We start from the raw sequence: 15314 nt of genomic DNA on the forward strand, positions 1-15314 counted from the left end.
TCATTATGCTAATGCCTTTGGTGACGCATTTCGAGCGTCTCGGAAAAGTGTCACCACAACACCACAACACACACAAGATCGTGGCCCAAAACGATCTGCGATCGCAGATAAACATTTATGTACTTTACGCTCTTGAAAATAATCTCTGAAGCCTGACGAAGGTCAAGAGCGATCCACACAAAAATAAAAATAAAACTCATTTCTTGGGGACACTCTTTATCAGCGATGCAGCAAGAAAGATCATCAATTTTTTCATTATTTGTTTTTGGGGTTAAGTCTTTTTTCCTTTGCGTCTGCTAAACAAAAAATTAGTCGTCTGAAATTAGCATAAATTATTAGACAAACAAATCGTTGATTACAGAATTTTGATTGCATAAATTAATGTTTCACGTGATTCTTTTTTGCTTTTTTTGGCATACCGGATCACATTCTTTGGCTTAAATCAATTGGTTCATTAGAGCAGCATCTTCAAATTAAATCAAAACAAAATTGATTGATTTGATTGATCCGAAGTGTCAAAACACATTTCAGTTTTTGTTTGTTCGTTTCTTCATATATTTATTGATCGTAAACAAAGCCCATGAAGTGTGTGTTTAAATGCGAGTGCGTTTAATTTAATTTATATTTAATTGCGCCTAAGCGATAACCGAGCCGGTTTTGTAGATCGTCACAAGACTAATGAATACCGATTACCAGAGGCCGCTGAAACAAATGTCAAAGAGCTAAATCAATATGAAAAACGCCGGCGACTGATCAACCTTGTAATACCCTGTAAAATCATTTAGAACTTTGAGGAAATTCCTTTGCTAAATAAATCAAATTAATGATGTCAAAAGTGCTTCAAAAGAATTCAATTAGCACTTTCAAAGATGATCCATTGCATTCCGATGACAAATTACATTTTGAATCATATTTATTTCCCACAACCCACCTTCTAATTGATAGAGATTTCAGCTTGGGATTGGTCAATTGGGATTCGCTGCTTCCGTTAAATGTCGATCGAGGTGCTAAACAAAGTTCGCTGCGGATCTCTGACTCTGACTCTGGCTGGCACCATCATTTTCACCGGTATCAAATGATTCACATTACTGATCGCAAGTGATTCATGATATAACATAGCAAGGGACTAAGTTCGAGTTATCGCTAAGCTTGAAAATCCTTTACGAATCACGTACGTTGCTTGTTGACTTTATCACTTTTCACATTGCAGATTTTGTCGCCTGCTTCTTCGTCTTTCTCGCATTGTACGTCATCATCGTTAGCAAACAATTAACACCTTTTTGCAGCACGTCATTGTGTTTTAATTGGTGGAAATTAAAAGCAGATGTGCTGATTTGTGCTTAATTGAAATCATGTCTATTTTATGGTGTCTACCCAAAGCACACAAATCAAACCTAAGTTTATTTAAAAAAAGGCGCGCTAACGCTTACACAGGGTGGCAACGATACACATCCAGCATGTGGTTGGCAACGCGGCGCATGCCTTGAAGTTGGCTGCGCACCAATTCAAACATGCGCGAAGTTGGCTGTGGCAGTTGTTCCAGTTGGCTGCGAACATGTTTGAACTTATGGTGTAACGTTGGTTGCGGGTAATTTTTTGTTGACATGAAGTTGGCTGCGCGTCAGTTTTAAAGCGTAGGGAAATTTACAGTTTATATATGTAATTAATTTCACAATTAATGCAAATAATTTAGAAATTTTGTTCAAGTAAACGAAAGTTCTAGAATGAATTATTTAGTGTGTCAATAAATGGTGTAAATACAAATTGAGTTGCTGCACAACATATTTAACGTCTAAAATTTGAAATAGGAAAATCCAATATGCGCTCTGTTAATGTTAACTCAAGCAGTAAAGAGCGCCTTAACAGTGGACGCTGATGGCGAAAGAGATCTCTTTACACAGAAGGGGAATATCGTAAATGTGGCTTGAGTGCGATTTGAGTGCTGTTATTTATTTTGTGTGCATGCTCCTCAGTTGGTTACAAAAATTGTTAGTGTTAAAATCTTTATTTTTATTTAAAAAATACAGTGTTTAATACAGGTGCAGCTGTCGGTATGTTTCACTAGTCGATTAATCGTGATCGTCGGTCTTTATTAGGTTTGTTTTTACTCCGCCTTAAGTGGTAGCATTTTTTTCGTTATAAGGAAAAAACATTTCGATCGCGTCGCTTTTCAGTGTGTGTGTGTGTGTTCATGAGTGCTTGTATGTGCACACATACAAAGGTACATAAATAAATACATACATTATACGGTAATATGTACGATTGTGGCTATGGATGTTCCGTGCGTTTGTTGTTGGCGTTATTCGGTCTTGACAAATACAAAACACATTTTAATATTTAACTAATATTTATAATTCGCACACACACACACGTAATCGCATCACCAGCCCAGCGAATGGGGTATATCAGCTTGTCCATTGCACAGGAGCACTAAACACGTACATATCCATACATACATACAAACAATACATACGAACGCAATGAAGTTGACATTTTAACTGTAATTATTTCGAGTTCTCCTTTGCCAGTCGCTTCTCCTGCGCACACTGCACTGCCTTTTGTGTGTGACAAAAAGGGTATGCGTACTCACTCGTACGTATACCTCTCGCTCACTCGCTCGCTGCTCCGACGACGGGCATCGTGATGAAAAATACCGAATTTTAGCTGTTATATGTTGTTCTGGTGGTTTTTTTTGCTCATTCGTGTCGTTTAGCGAGAGAGCACACTTGTTATTGTTGTTGCTGTTGCTGTGTCGCCGCTGTGTTGTTATTGTTGTTATTATTATTGTTGCTGTTTTTGTGGCTGCGATTAGAATTAATTGACAAATGGCAAAAAAATGTTGCTTATTTTTTTATTTGTGTGCTTTGTGCCGAAGCAAGAGGCAAAGGCAAAGCACAAAAAGTAACAGACATTGCAAGAGCACAATAGTAGTTGAATATATCAATAAATTATAATACAAAATTCATACAGACCTAGTAGCAAAACACAAACACACACACACCAAAACCCTCAACCGAGTTCATTGACCGGCCAACTACAAAGACAACAAGTATAACAACAAAAACAACAACAGCAAACAGCCATAAACGCAGCAACAACAACACGGAATAATGTCAAGCTATGTAGATTACCACTAGCTTTATTAATAGACAGCACACACAAAGACAAGTACAAATACAAATACAAATACATGTGCACATGTGTATGTGTAGACATAAGCAGAGCCGGCAGCATAGGCAATAACATAAGGTAACTCTAATTAACACCTGTTACACGCGCACAAGTTAGGTTATGTTATCAGCATTTTAACCCTGCGGTGACCAAGTTGTTGCACAGTGGGCAATTCCAATGAGCTGACCTTGACAAATGTTCGCTTATTGTGGCAGGTTATGAAATTTGAATTTTTCAAATTACAGCAGAAGATCCCCTTACCTGGATTGTATGTGTGTGTGCGTGTATCAAAATTGCATTGTCATCATCGATAAAGAAAGCATAATGGCTTCGATCTCACAAAACAAGCGGCAGAAAATGTCGGAATCACAGTGTACGGATGATATTGCACCACAGTTCAATTACAAGGAACTCGATATAATTGGCACAGGTATGTTTACACTTATATAATTGTGGATTTTTCCTTCTGTAGGGTATTCCCCATTTCGTCTAGCCTAACCACTTGACTATTTACGATTTCTTCAACTTTAATGACCGCATCGAATTGTAGTGCAAGTGTTCTAAAGAGGGGAAATACTGGGCTTTGAATTTTCTTCTATTTACCCCATCCCTTCTCCTTCTTTGGCTTCTTAAAAGGGCTTGCAAATGTTGTTGCATACTTTCAGGTCAGATTTTGAAATCCACGTGTATTCGAATTTATTCGAACAATAAAAATATAGCTAAAAGGCAATTAAAATAGCTTTAAAGTGCAAGATGACGATTAAAAGGCCAACGAACATTTCAAGTTTCTTAAGTATTTTTATTCAAACATTAATCAATTACGTCACAGTGTTGAAATTGAGAGACACAGGGAGAGAGAGAGAGAGAAAAAGAGATGATCGTACAGTGAATATTAATGATTATTTTTACTGGTTTCTTTGTGTCATGTTTGTTACTGTTGTTGGTTGAGCTTTAACAGAGGCGTCGTTTGTGGGAGGGATGCTGCAAAAGTTTGACGGCACCAGAGGGTTAAGCTTAGTGGTAGTATCATAGCAACCAATGAGACTATGAGATGTGCTTCCGTTCAGATCAGGTTACAATTGCTAAAAACAAAAACTTAAAAATGGAAAGCAAGGCAAGTACAACTAAATGGCCCCCTTCTCAAGGTCCATGGCATAGCCAGAAAATTAAAAACAAGTTCAACTTTTTTGTAAAAGAGACATTGAAAAAAATAAATGTATCTGCTTCTACTTTTGCTTGTTTTGCTTGCTTCATTTTATTTTTTTTTTTCGCTGTTTCTCGCATTCATTCAATTATTGCCTCGTGCTTTTCTGTTTGTTGTTACTGTTGTTGCCTTTGATTTGTGCAAAATTTTTGACAATTGAAAGCGGCCGCAAAAACGAGTCGACAAAAAACCGAAAAAAAAAAAATAGTCGAACGAGAGAAGTGTAGAGAGTGTAGAGTCGAGTAGCGTAGAGTGCGAATAACGAATCGCGAATCACGAAACGCGAATCGCGAATTCGAAATCTGTTCTTTGTTGCCTTTGTTCTTCGGTTGTCTTTGTGTTTGTTGTTATTCTTATGATGTATTATTATAATAGAAGGTTGTAGCAAACCTGGCCTTGTACTTGACTTTTGATGCTTTTAGCTTGTTTAACGTTTTAGCCAGCTAGCAACGCAGACGTGTTGCAAAAACGTTGCTCACATTTTGAAATGTTTAGAAATGTCACCCCAAAATAGAACTCCCACGCGACGTTCCATCTGTCAGTCCGTCCGTCTGTCTGAATTGAAATGCCGTGTAGAGAACTTGTCAGACTGTTTCTGCAGTCTGCTGTCTGGCCTTTGCTGTCCGTCCGTCCGTCCGTCTGTCTATCGCTGGTGATAAATTTCCGGTGACAGATTTTGTCTTTCTAATTTGATTCGATTCTGCCAACAGAATATACCTTCCCATCTCACTCTCTCTTTCTCTTTCTCTGTCTACTGCTTCGTTATGGCTCTTCTCTCCTCCCATATAACACACCTATCGTTAGACTGCAGATATCACGCTCAAAATCAGCCGGTTGCTCGACACCAAACTGCTTATCAACACACAACAACAGCTGACTGTCGTCACCGCTCGCATTTGTATTCTTATTTTCTTTTTTTCGTTTTTTTTGGGCATTCGGCTTTTGTTGGGCTTTGATTTTGGTTTGGTTTGGTTTGGTTTGCAATTTCGTTCGTTACTCTTCTCGTTTATAGGGTGCTGGGCTATAGCTACCATTAGTTATGTATGTATGCCAGATTTCTACACACTCAATTTTTGGCAAAATGAACGCGTACATGAAATTCACTTGTTCTTATCTCACTCTATTATATGGGGACTGTTTTTGCTTTGTTTTTTTTTGTTGCTTCTTTCTTTCAGTTGATTAGCATTTCATTTGTGCTCTTTGCAATTCGCTTTTTGCTCCAAGGTTATATTGTTACTGTCTCGATTGTATCCTGTCTCGTTCTTCCCTTCACTCACTCTCTCTATCTCTCCCTCACTCTGCAGTTGCATGACCTACATTTTGTATAACACTTTTTGCTTACCCTTTACGACCTTTACAGGGGCCTATGGTACCGTTTATCGGGCACGCGACAATGAAACCGGCCGCTACGTGGCCATTAAGAAGGTGCGCATTCCGCTCACCGACAATGGAGTGAGTGCGACGGCGCTGCGAGAGATTTCGCTCCTTAAACATCTCAACACATACGATCATGCGAACATAGTCAAGTGAGTAAACTGCGCTTATGCGTGTATGTGTGTGTGTGCGTGTGGGAGTATCTCTGCTTATCTTGGTGGCGCCCCAGTATTTGTTAGAAGTGCAAAATAGAAGAAAACAAAAATACACAGATTACACACAATGGCAAGTGTCTGTCTGTATGTATGTGTGTGTGCGCTTTCGCAGTCTATTTTGTTTATCTTCTTTACCTTTTGCTACCTCCCCTACCCCCTCTCCGCACTGGCCTCGTGCAGTTATTCACTGTAACGATCACGACAATTTACACCCCCCAAACACTTGCAGTGGCAAATGCACATAAAATGTTAAGCCAAACGTCAAGCAAAGCGGCGCCGGCTTGGCTTGCTCTGATAACGTTGCGACGAGGCAAAATGATTTGCAACAACGGCATGCTATTATTAAATTGCAATTTGATGAAGCATTTGACAGCAGCAACACCAACAGCACCAGCTTCAAACTAACTAATTGCAAATCATGCGCTTTGACGATGCCAACAACTTTGTTTACAAAGTTCACTTATACCAACATGTTGTTGGTGTGTTGCCAGTACCCAAAATACTCTGCAACGCACCTAAGCACACTGGTGGTCAAAGCGACGACATGCAGAGAGCAACGTACTAAAACCCCGTCGAAATACTCAAACTCTCTCAGTACTAAACAACAAAAAAAGCCGCTCAACCGCTCTCAGCAAGCAACCGGTTGCTGCGCATTATCTTTGTGCTCTGTTACGATACATGGCTGAAGAGAGGAGTGAATAGCGTAAATGGCTCAGAATGTTGAAGAGCACACAAAATTCAATGTTAGCTGCTTTGGCATTTATTCAAGCGTATTTTTGATTTATATAAAAATAATGAAAAAATGTTTATAATGCACTTTTTGGTGAAATTTGAATTAAAATTAATCATTTTTACCCTTAAAAGTGATAAAATTACGCAAATTTAGTACATAATTAATTTGTAGTAAATCGCCAAGCAAATCGGCAAATCGTTTAACAGCGCCACTTAAACTGTAAAGTGGTTGCTTAACATAATGTGAGAGTGGGGCAATTACGCTATTCACTCGTCCGCTCCCCAAGCATTCGACGCTCGATCGAAAATGTTGTTGAAGTGGCCTTTGTCTGGCGTGAGTGGAGTAATTTGATTAGTTTGCCTCATCGCCGCAGCATGGCGACTGGCGCCACATGCGCCAGCAACATATTATGACAGCTGTGGGGCATTGTGGAGACTCATTGCTCCACTCTCCAACTCGCCACTCTACACGATTTTGCACACATTCATTGCTAATTTCGATTTCCCCTAACCCGCAGACTGTTCGAAGTATGTCAGTTTTTGGAACGTGATGGCAAATTGCTGATCTTGCTGGTCTTTGAGTATCTGGAGCAGGATTTATCCGATTTGATTGAAGGTTTACCCAAGACAGGCATGTCACTCACCACAGTTCAGGTAGATCCTCTAAAAGTTCCTAAGCTGATTTATATTGCTTTTACTAAATTAATTCCTAATTTTCGCAGCGTCTTTCACGGGAACTCTTGACAGGCATCGACTTTCTGCACGCCAATCGCATCATTCACCGAGATCTGAAGCCACAGAATCTGCTCGTCTCTTCGCAGGGTCATTTGAAGATCGCCGATTTTGGTTTGGCCAAAACCTATGATTCTGAAATGAGATTGACGTCAGTTGTTGTCACGTTGTGGTATCGAGCACCCGAAGTGCTGCTTGGCCAGGGTTACAACAGTTCCGTGGACATCTGGAGTGCGGCCTGCATCATTTTTGAAATATTTAATCGCAAGCCGCTGTTTCCAGGCACATCCGAGAAAAATCAACTGGATCGCATCTTCGAGTAGGTTGCTACACAAATCCTATACACACTTTTAAATTAATTGATTTTGTTTTCTTTTCTGCAGACTTACTGGAAGACCAAGTGATGAACTGTGGCCTCCGAGCATTTCTTTATCTCGGGAACATTTTCCTCCACGGCTTCCCAAGCGTCCACGTGACTTTCACCCCGAGTTGTGTGATTATGCCGACGATCTACTTAATGTAAGTCGATCAAACACAAAATAATTATGGACTAATATTTCATTTGTCATCCGTAGCAAATGCTTTCGTATGAGCTTCATCAGCGTCCGTCGGCGTTGGCTTGTTTGGAACACGAATACTTTCAGCAGGAGCCGCAGTAAAAGTTAAATTTCCGATTGGGGTTTTCCCCAGCAAGAGCAGTCAAATCTGAATTTTGTTGTTTCTTGTTACAATGTTCCTTTATTCTATATATTGTATATGTACATTTATATTTTGTTTATATATATTTTTTTTTGTACGCGTATAAATTCGTATATGGTTAGTCGTAATTGTAATCAGCCAGTTTATTTGTTAATCAACTGCCGTTAAACGAAACTCGAGGATTTCGATCCGGTTTAAAATGTGATACACCCAGTTCAGGACTAGAGACATGCTCAGGCATACATATAAATATACATATCTCCACTGTATATATAAACTAAATGTTGGTATTTAATAATACCACACACAAAGAAATAAGAATTATATTCAAAATTGCTCTGTTCGTAATGTCTGTACATCAACAACAACATTAATTACTATATTTATAGGTATAACTGCATTTTTATATACATTTATATATATATATCTATACGAAACTAATATTTACAATACTAATAAAGAAATGCATTGTCGCAGCATTTATACTTAAATAGTTATAAAGAAATAATGGTTTAACTCGAATTTCAATTTAATTGCTTCCAACGGATGTGTGCTGTTAATTTAACATTAAGTAGTCGGCTCTGTTGATAACAGTGCTGAGAGTGCAAAAACGGCGCTGTTGTTAACAGTGCTGAGAGTGCAAGGCCGGCGCTGTTGTTAACAGTGCTGAGAGAGAATAAGGCTAGCACTGTTATTAACAGTGGTGAGAGGTACTCGGCTGGTACTGTTACTTACGATATGCTATTTAGCACTGATCGCAGTGCTGCTAATATTAAACTGTAAATGTAAGCTGACATCTTCGCTATCAAAATACAAAATTAAATTTCTAATCTCTTTAAATTTCTATCGAAAATAAAATAAGATGCTTAAAATTATATTTTACACGCACTTTAAAAATGTATTATTGAATTTTAAGCGAGAAAGTGATTTTTAGTTTTTTTTTAATTTTTGGTATAATTTGGTCACACTGCAACCCAAAGTAGAGCTCCAACGTATTTTTCTTCCGTTTTTCTAAAATTATTATTGACTATGTAAACTGGCAAATATAGGAATGTATCACTTTTGGTAAATGCCTTAGGCAAGGCCAACTAGAATGTAAAAGACCAGCGGCAACACCAAATTATCCACCTGATCTGTAAACGCTTCAACCAACGCTGCATTCAAGGCCGCAAAAACCGTTGCAAACCATTGACCCTGCGTCAAGTCCAAGATACCTCCTAATTCCAAAAACCAGACTGATAAGAGGATGGATACTACAAAGGCGAATGTGCCCTCCACAGAACGCGTAGAGTCTGAAATGGAATAGAGATTTTAGTTGTAGTTTAAATCAAATGTTTTCTTTCACTCACTGCTCCACTTGTTGCGTCCATACTTGGAGCCCACCACACTGGCTGCCGTGTCTCCGACGCCCACAGCGAGCACACCTGAGAGTAGCATCAGGAGGCTGGGATTGTCGCTCTGGCCACACGGACAACAAGTCAACCATATGGGCAGCGAGCAGCCAATCAATAAACAAAACGGTGTCAATGCCAATTGACCCGCATCCTTGACATCCTTAAAAGATTCAAAGGCAGCCACCAAAGTGTTACCAAATGGCGGCATCTGCAGAAGCCGGAGTAGCTCCAAAACCACGAAGACTGCAAAGGCGACGCCCGTGGCAATGTACAACAAGGCACACTGATAAACCAGGCCAGGCACAAAGACGAGCACAATCAGCAGATGGAATATCTTGCGGACACGAGTGTTGGCCTGCGTGGAGTTGCCCAGTTGCCAGCTGACCGTGGCACCTGTCAATGCCACCAGAATGATGTAGAACACAATTACAATTAACTGCAAGATAGAAGTTCAGCTTAGATGAATAGCAATAAAGTCTGAATACTTACGCGCTTCTGATCCCTGAGTATGAAGTTGAGCAGTGCAATCAATGGCAAGGGTTGCGTGACTGGAGCACAGGTGACGGCCACAAGGAGCAGCCCAATTAAGAAGTAGAAGGGCAACGGCTGCCTCAAAACAGGCAGCAAGGCAAGCAGCACACAAACCGTCAGCAGACAGATCAGCGCACTCTGCATGATGGCATTCAATTGGCCAAAATCCGTGATTGGCTTTGCTTGCAGGGCAAACAAAGCGTAAATGCGACTTGTGGCATTGATCAGGAATAGGACAAGTCCCTGCACCAGAATGGCAGCCTCACCAAAGCTAAATGTCTTAGGAAGTGCACGCATAATGCTGATGTAGACGTGCTGATAAAGTGTGGTGATAAGAAACCCGCCAATTAATGATGTAATCCATGTGGTTTCCGGTTGCAGACTCAGACAGGCACTTGTAACAAAGGCGGGCAACAGGTTGAACAGCCAGGCCGAGCTTAAGAGAAAGCAAAGCGTTCTCAGACATGTTCCCAATGCGATCACAATCAGATAGCGATGCACTGCATCCGATGAGCTGCAGGCCGGCGTCGTTGTGTGCGAGTGTAGATAGCTGATGGCCAAGGCCAAGGGCAACAGTAAACTTAGCCAACCGCCATTTGAGGCAAAGGGCCTAAGTGTAAGAAAAACAATTAAATTGAAGCCATAATAATGCAATAAGTTTTTGTTTACAATACCGGGGCAAAAGTCGCTCCATCTTTGCAGTGTTGACTAACACCTGTTGTGAGTAATAGGTGTGACCACAGATGGGATTTTTAAATATACCAAAGAGTAACGTATATTGAAACGGGACACTATTTGTTAACGCATATTTAAATAGTTTATCATTCGATTGTTTTCTCTATAAATTTTAATTGAAATATTGCTAGTAATGCTAAAATAGGAATGCCGGAGCAAATATGAAGTTTACTCTGCGAAACAGTGGCTGTTAATTACCACGCGAGGAGCAAAAAAGTAAAGGCATTCGATTAGTATGAGCAGGCAGACCGATAGGTAGTAACGATAGTTAATAACAATCGAATCAAATGGTTGGTGGCTTTCAGTTCATTAATTTAAATATTAAATTTTAAATATTAAATATTTTACAAATTGCTTAGTACAATTAAAGGCCAACAAACACAGTAACAGCAAAAAAATTATGGATGCGATACTTTTCGGTATTTTACGGGTTAAATGAGTATATTCAAGTAACAGCGTTAGTGGTCACACTGGTTGACCGAGTGTAAACATTATAAATTATAAATAAATAAATGAGTCCCGTTCCGTCTGCAGCAGCGTCAAGTTCGAAGACACCTGAAGTCGCAGTCGCGCGCCTACGTGCCATTATTTCGTGACTTTCGAGTGCTATTAGCGCGGCCAAATCGCATAAAAATAGCAACGTTATACACAAATACAAATTGTGGCCCGCTCGCTGTTTGTTTGTCTGTCGTGTGTTAAATGTGCATTTAAATTTTTAATTCTCCGCAAAACGGATAGAGTTCTGTTTCAGTGTATTTGTGCCAAAATCGTCTAAAACAGCAAACAAAATTTCGAACGCCAGCAGTGCAGGAGGAAAAATCACTCATTCGCTGCCTTCACATTGTTGCTGTTTTTTTTAATATTGTCTCAACTGTATTTTGAATGTCCGAAAATAAAGGCATCATGCTCGCAAAATCTATGCAAAAACACGCTGGACGTGCCAAGGAGAAGGTAAGAGAGCTTAGCAGTAAATTAAAATAAACGTTACTTTTGGGTTGGTCGCTGCTACAACAATTAGGGCAAAAGTACTCCGAATCAGATTTTCTAGGGCGTGACGTAGAACAAACTGAGCTGTACCCACCCACTACAGGCGCCCGCCCAACTGTAATACGATGAGGTCGCGTCCCTGTCCTATTTCCAATCGACAAACTGTCCCATGTCCCCAATTAGAAGCTCTACAAATTTCATTGATGCCAGGCAGCAACACACACACACAAATCAATTTAATGTACATACGAAAGAAAGTACAAACAACGTTACGTGCGTGTGTGTGTGTGAATGTGTACATAAGTAAGTGTCCATTGTCGGTGGCCCAATGAACTCATAGGAAGATGCTTCCACTCACTCACACTCACATCAAGCACATGCCAAGCAACAACTGCCGCCACCTGTCGTCTTGTTAGGGCACTGCAATTGGAAGCACCTCAGTGTGTGTGTGTGCGTGTGTTTGTGATCAAGTTTCTAGCGATGATTTTCATTAGTTGAAGCTTTGGTTTTGTCTTTGTTTCTGCTGCTCTCCAGCTCTGTCGCACCCTCCCGAATCCCACAGCTCTTGTTTCATCTTTTGCCGACGTCGCTGCGTGCACAAGTGAAAGTTTGGCGCTGAAGCGTTCGTTGGGTCCAGGAGCGGCCGCTCAACTTTAATGTGAATGTCAATACACACACACACACTCAAACACACAGACAGGCAGACACATAGATAAAATACATAGCTATACATGTAAAAAAGAGTGTAAAAAAAAAGTTGCAGTTGACCCACTCGACGGCACGTCGCGATGTCTTGTAAACAAGTTTTCGATGCTGCCCAGCGCAGCGATCAGAGTCGGAGCCACAGCCAAAGCGAAGCCACATTCCAAAGCAGCCAGAAAATGCTGTAATCTAAGCTCTGAATGATGCTTTTTCTTTCAAGTTTTAAAGCTTACTAGTTCGTTGTATTGATTTGCCGTGGCGTTGTATGTGTGTGCTCGTTAGTGTTAGTGTGTGAGTTAGTCTTGGCATTTATAGTTGGATTTCTAAAGTTCGTTGGTATTTTGTATGTCGTGTGCTCTTTTGGGATGCGCTCGTGTTGGTCATTAAACTTGAACAAAAATTCCTTTCGACTTTCGTAAATGTCGCATAGCCCATTGAAAATAGTTTATAGTATTTTTAAAACCAACCGATTCCCCATTTATAGCTGCTATAGCACAGCCATTTGATTCAGTTACAGATTTCCTGGAACTAAATTGCGCTCTACTCGAAAAGTTAATTGTATATTTACAGAATTACGAAAATGTAGAGCAAATTTCGAATATTTGAAAATAAAAGCAAACGGAGATTTCATAATTTGCGTAGAATTTATTTTTAAATATATAGACTAGTCTCTTCTATAGGCAATGAGCACGTTTTTCGCTGCCCGGCGCTTTTTATTTGCGCATTGTGTGCTCATTTCGTATGTAATTGAGCGAGCGAGCCAGCGAGAGAGAGAGGGAGTGAGAGAGAGCGAACAGATTTTCATTAGAGAAAACTTGTCAAATCAAAAAAAAAAGCAAAAAAAAACTATACACATTCATTGCATATCTACAAGATACATATGTGTATGCCTAGATACATTTTCATTTTGGGTGCGTGACTGACCCAACCAAATAACATCGTCTCGCACTTCGCACCTCGCACCTCGCAGCATCTTAACATCTATCTCAGCGTGAAAATGTCGCCTGGCAGTCAATCTTTAAATAGATGCGGCTGCCTTGTAGTTTTACTCTTTCAGCTCTTCTATAGATACTACACACAATTTTCGGTTTTTCTTTTTTTTTTTTTTGCTCTTTGGCTTTTTGTTTTATAACTCTAGTATGCTGAGCGCAAAGCAGTTGCTGCTGCTGTTGCGATTTGCTTTTTTTTTTGCCTATACACCAAAGCGACACTAAACTTTTTCTATAGCATAAGTAATTTTTGTTGGTCTTTCCCTCTATACATTTTTTTTTTTGCTTTTGCAAAATTTCGCCCGCGCTGATGTTTCGCATTTTTGTTTGCTATTTTTAAGCGCGTCCCGCAACAGCTGCCAAAAAAGTTGCTTTCCACTTTGGTTGCTCTTACCATTGCTTCTGTGATTGCTGCCTATCGACGCGATTTTGCCTGATGAACTGCAGCCAACAACGATTGACATTTTATTGGCAGCTCAATTTTTAGAAACTCACAAACTTGCCGCTTGCATATTGAACTTCGTGTTTGTGTTCGACGTTGCATTTCATTTGCCTCTTCCACACTTGGCTCTTTAAATGTCAACTGAGCTAAAAAAGAAATGCTATTCAAAGCGATAAGCACACCATTCTATTATATTCGTCTATACTTTTATACCGATCCAATTGAGATAAGCATAGTGCTGAGTACATTCAACTTTTTGCTAGCATTGATTTATAAACTGAATTCATTTCGATTTTTTGTTCAGTTTATAATCGAAAAATAATGATTTTCTGTTCTTGAATTCTTGGAAATTATTTAATTTGGTGGGTTTAACTTTCCCAGGCGATAACATGAACAACTGTTGTTACAGTAATCCTAAACCCGATTGAATTCGAATCGAGGGGCTTGTTTAAAATAAATACTTGGAAATGTTTGCAAGTCGAGTGGCTGCAAAAAATAAAAATTTAAGTGAAGCGCCAGCATTTTCTTGAGTTTCAGCTACATAAATATAAATATTATGACAATTTGGATTGCAAGTTGTCTGATACAAGAGTCTGATCTATTGATTGGCAGGTGCAGTCTATCTATACGCCCCCTGCATTGAAATGGGGGGCGTAAATAATGTTGCAGATTGCCTATTAAGTGATTCAATCAAGCAGAGATACCCAGACGACAATTACGAATGGAGTTGAGTTGAGTTGAGAGGCAGATACACAATGCTATATAGATGCGGATACAATTCATGCTGACGTGCACTGATAATGGACAACACTCTTTGTGTGCTATAAGCCATTTGATTATGGGGTACATACTATATATATACATACACACAGTATATATTGTAGAGGCGAGCTTATTATAAAATTCAATTATAGAAATTGCTAACAATAATCGACGGAAAGTGACGACTGCGCAATGTGGGAAACGTTTTATTTCGCCGTCTGCTTCTCTTTCATTTCATTTCATTTCATTTTCATTTCTTTTCTTTGCTTTTGTTGAATATGTCTCGTCACTTCGGCTTGATTGCATAACAATTGAATTACACTTAGCCACATTTATTGGCACTTCACTTAATTAATTTTATGCAATTGTCCAGCTTCAACGATTTTATAACTATCTGTTGACAATGATTTCAACAACTCAACATTCTTTGCAACTTGCGAACTCGTCAATTTCATATTTAATCTATCCATAATGTATCTCTAAAGTGTGCTTATCAACACCTTTGGGGGGGCGCTATAAACAATAAACGAACAAGTAAAACACATAAATACGAGAGAGCACAACACTCATGCGAAGTAAGCAGCAACATTTTGAAGTGGTTCGCAAGGTCAATTACTGTTCGCAGTGCTCACAGGTCGTATACGT

At 39.6% G+C, this 15314-nt stretch overlaps 3 protein-coding genes across 9 annotated transcripts in view; 2 read left to right on the forward strand and 1 right to left on the reverse strand.

Annotated features, from left to right (window-relative positions):
• Nucleotides 1-1938: 1938 nt before the first annotated feature.
• Nucleotides 1939-8605, forward strand: LOC132789131 (cyclin-dependent kinase 4). 3 transcript variants are annotated; one of them, XM_060796916.1, is made up of 7 exons: nt 1939-2051; nt 3417-3601; nt 5736-5901; nt 7215-7350; nt 7419-7747; nt 7812-7947; nt 8004-8605. In XM_060796916.1, exons 2-7 carry the CDS (start codon nt 3442-3444, stop codon nt 8085-8087), a joined length of 1011 nt encoding a protein of 336 aa, XP_060652899.1. In that variant the 5' UTR covers nt 1939-2051; nt 3417-3441; the 3' UTR covers nt 8088-8605. The 3 variants fall into 3 exon arrangements, with proteins under 3 accessions (XP_060652899.1, XP_060652900.1, XP_060652898.1); XM_060796917.1 differs by having other exon boundaries at nt 1953-2096; XM_060796915.1 differs by lacking the exon at nt 1939-2051 and adding an exon at nt 2780-3249.
• A 390-nt stretch (nt 8606-8995) lies between these two features.
• LOC132789130 (dolichol kinase) lies at nt 8996-10806 on the reverse strand. Its single transcript, XM_060796913.1, has 4 exons — nt 10727-10806; nt 10011-10662; nt 9477-9957; nt 8996-9419 (listed from the first exon to the last, which is right to left on the reverse strand). The coding sequence occupies exons 1-4, from the start codon at nt 10744-10746 to the stop codon at nt 9202-9204; spliced, it is 1371 nt and encodes a 456-aa protein (XP_060652896.1). The 5' UTR covers nt 10747-10806; the 3' UTR covers nt 8996-9201.
• A 485-nt stretch (nt 10807-11291) lies between these two features.
• The window catches only part of LOC132789039 (myc box-dependent-interacting protein 1-like), a 28605-nt gene continuing 24582 nt past the window's right edge, over nt 11292-15314 (forward strand). For 2 of the 5 annotated variants that reach the window (XM_060796779.1, XM_060796781.1), the window contains exon 1: nt 11295-11738. In XM_060796779.1, the coding sequence (XP_060652762.1) occupies nt 11670-11738 (69 nt within the window). In that variant the 5' untranslated portion in view covers nt 11295-11669. Of the gene's footprint in view, nt 11739-15314 lie in introns of all 5 variants that reach the window. The other 3 variants (XM_060796777.1, XM_060796776.1, XM_060796780.1) reach the window with 3 other exon arrangements.

This window comes from Drosophila nasuta, chromosome 3 (assembly GCF_023558535.2).
Source record: "Drosophila nasuta strain 15112-1781.00 chromosome 3, ASM2355853v1, whole genome shotgun sequence".
In the NCBI taxonomy this organism is placed as follows: Eukaryota; Metazoa; Arthropoda; class Insecta; order Diptera; family Drosophilidae; genus Drosophila; species Drosophila nasuta.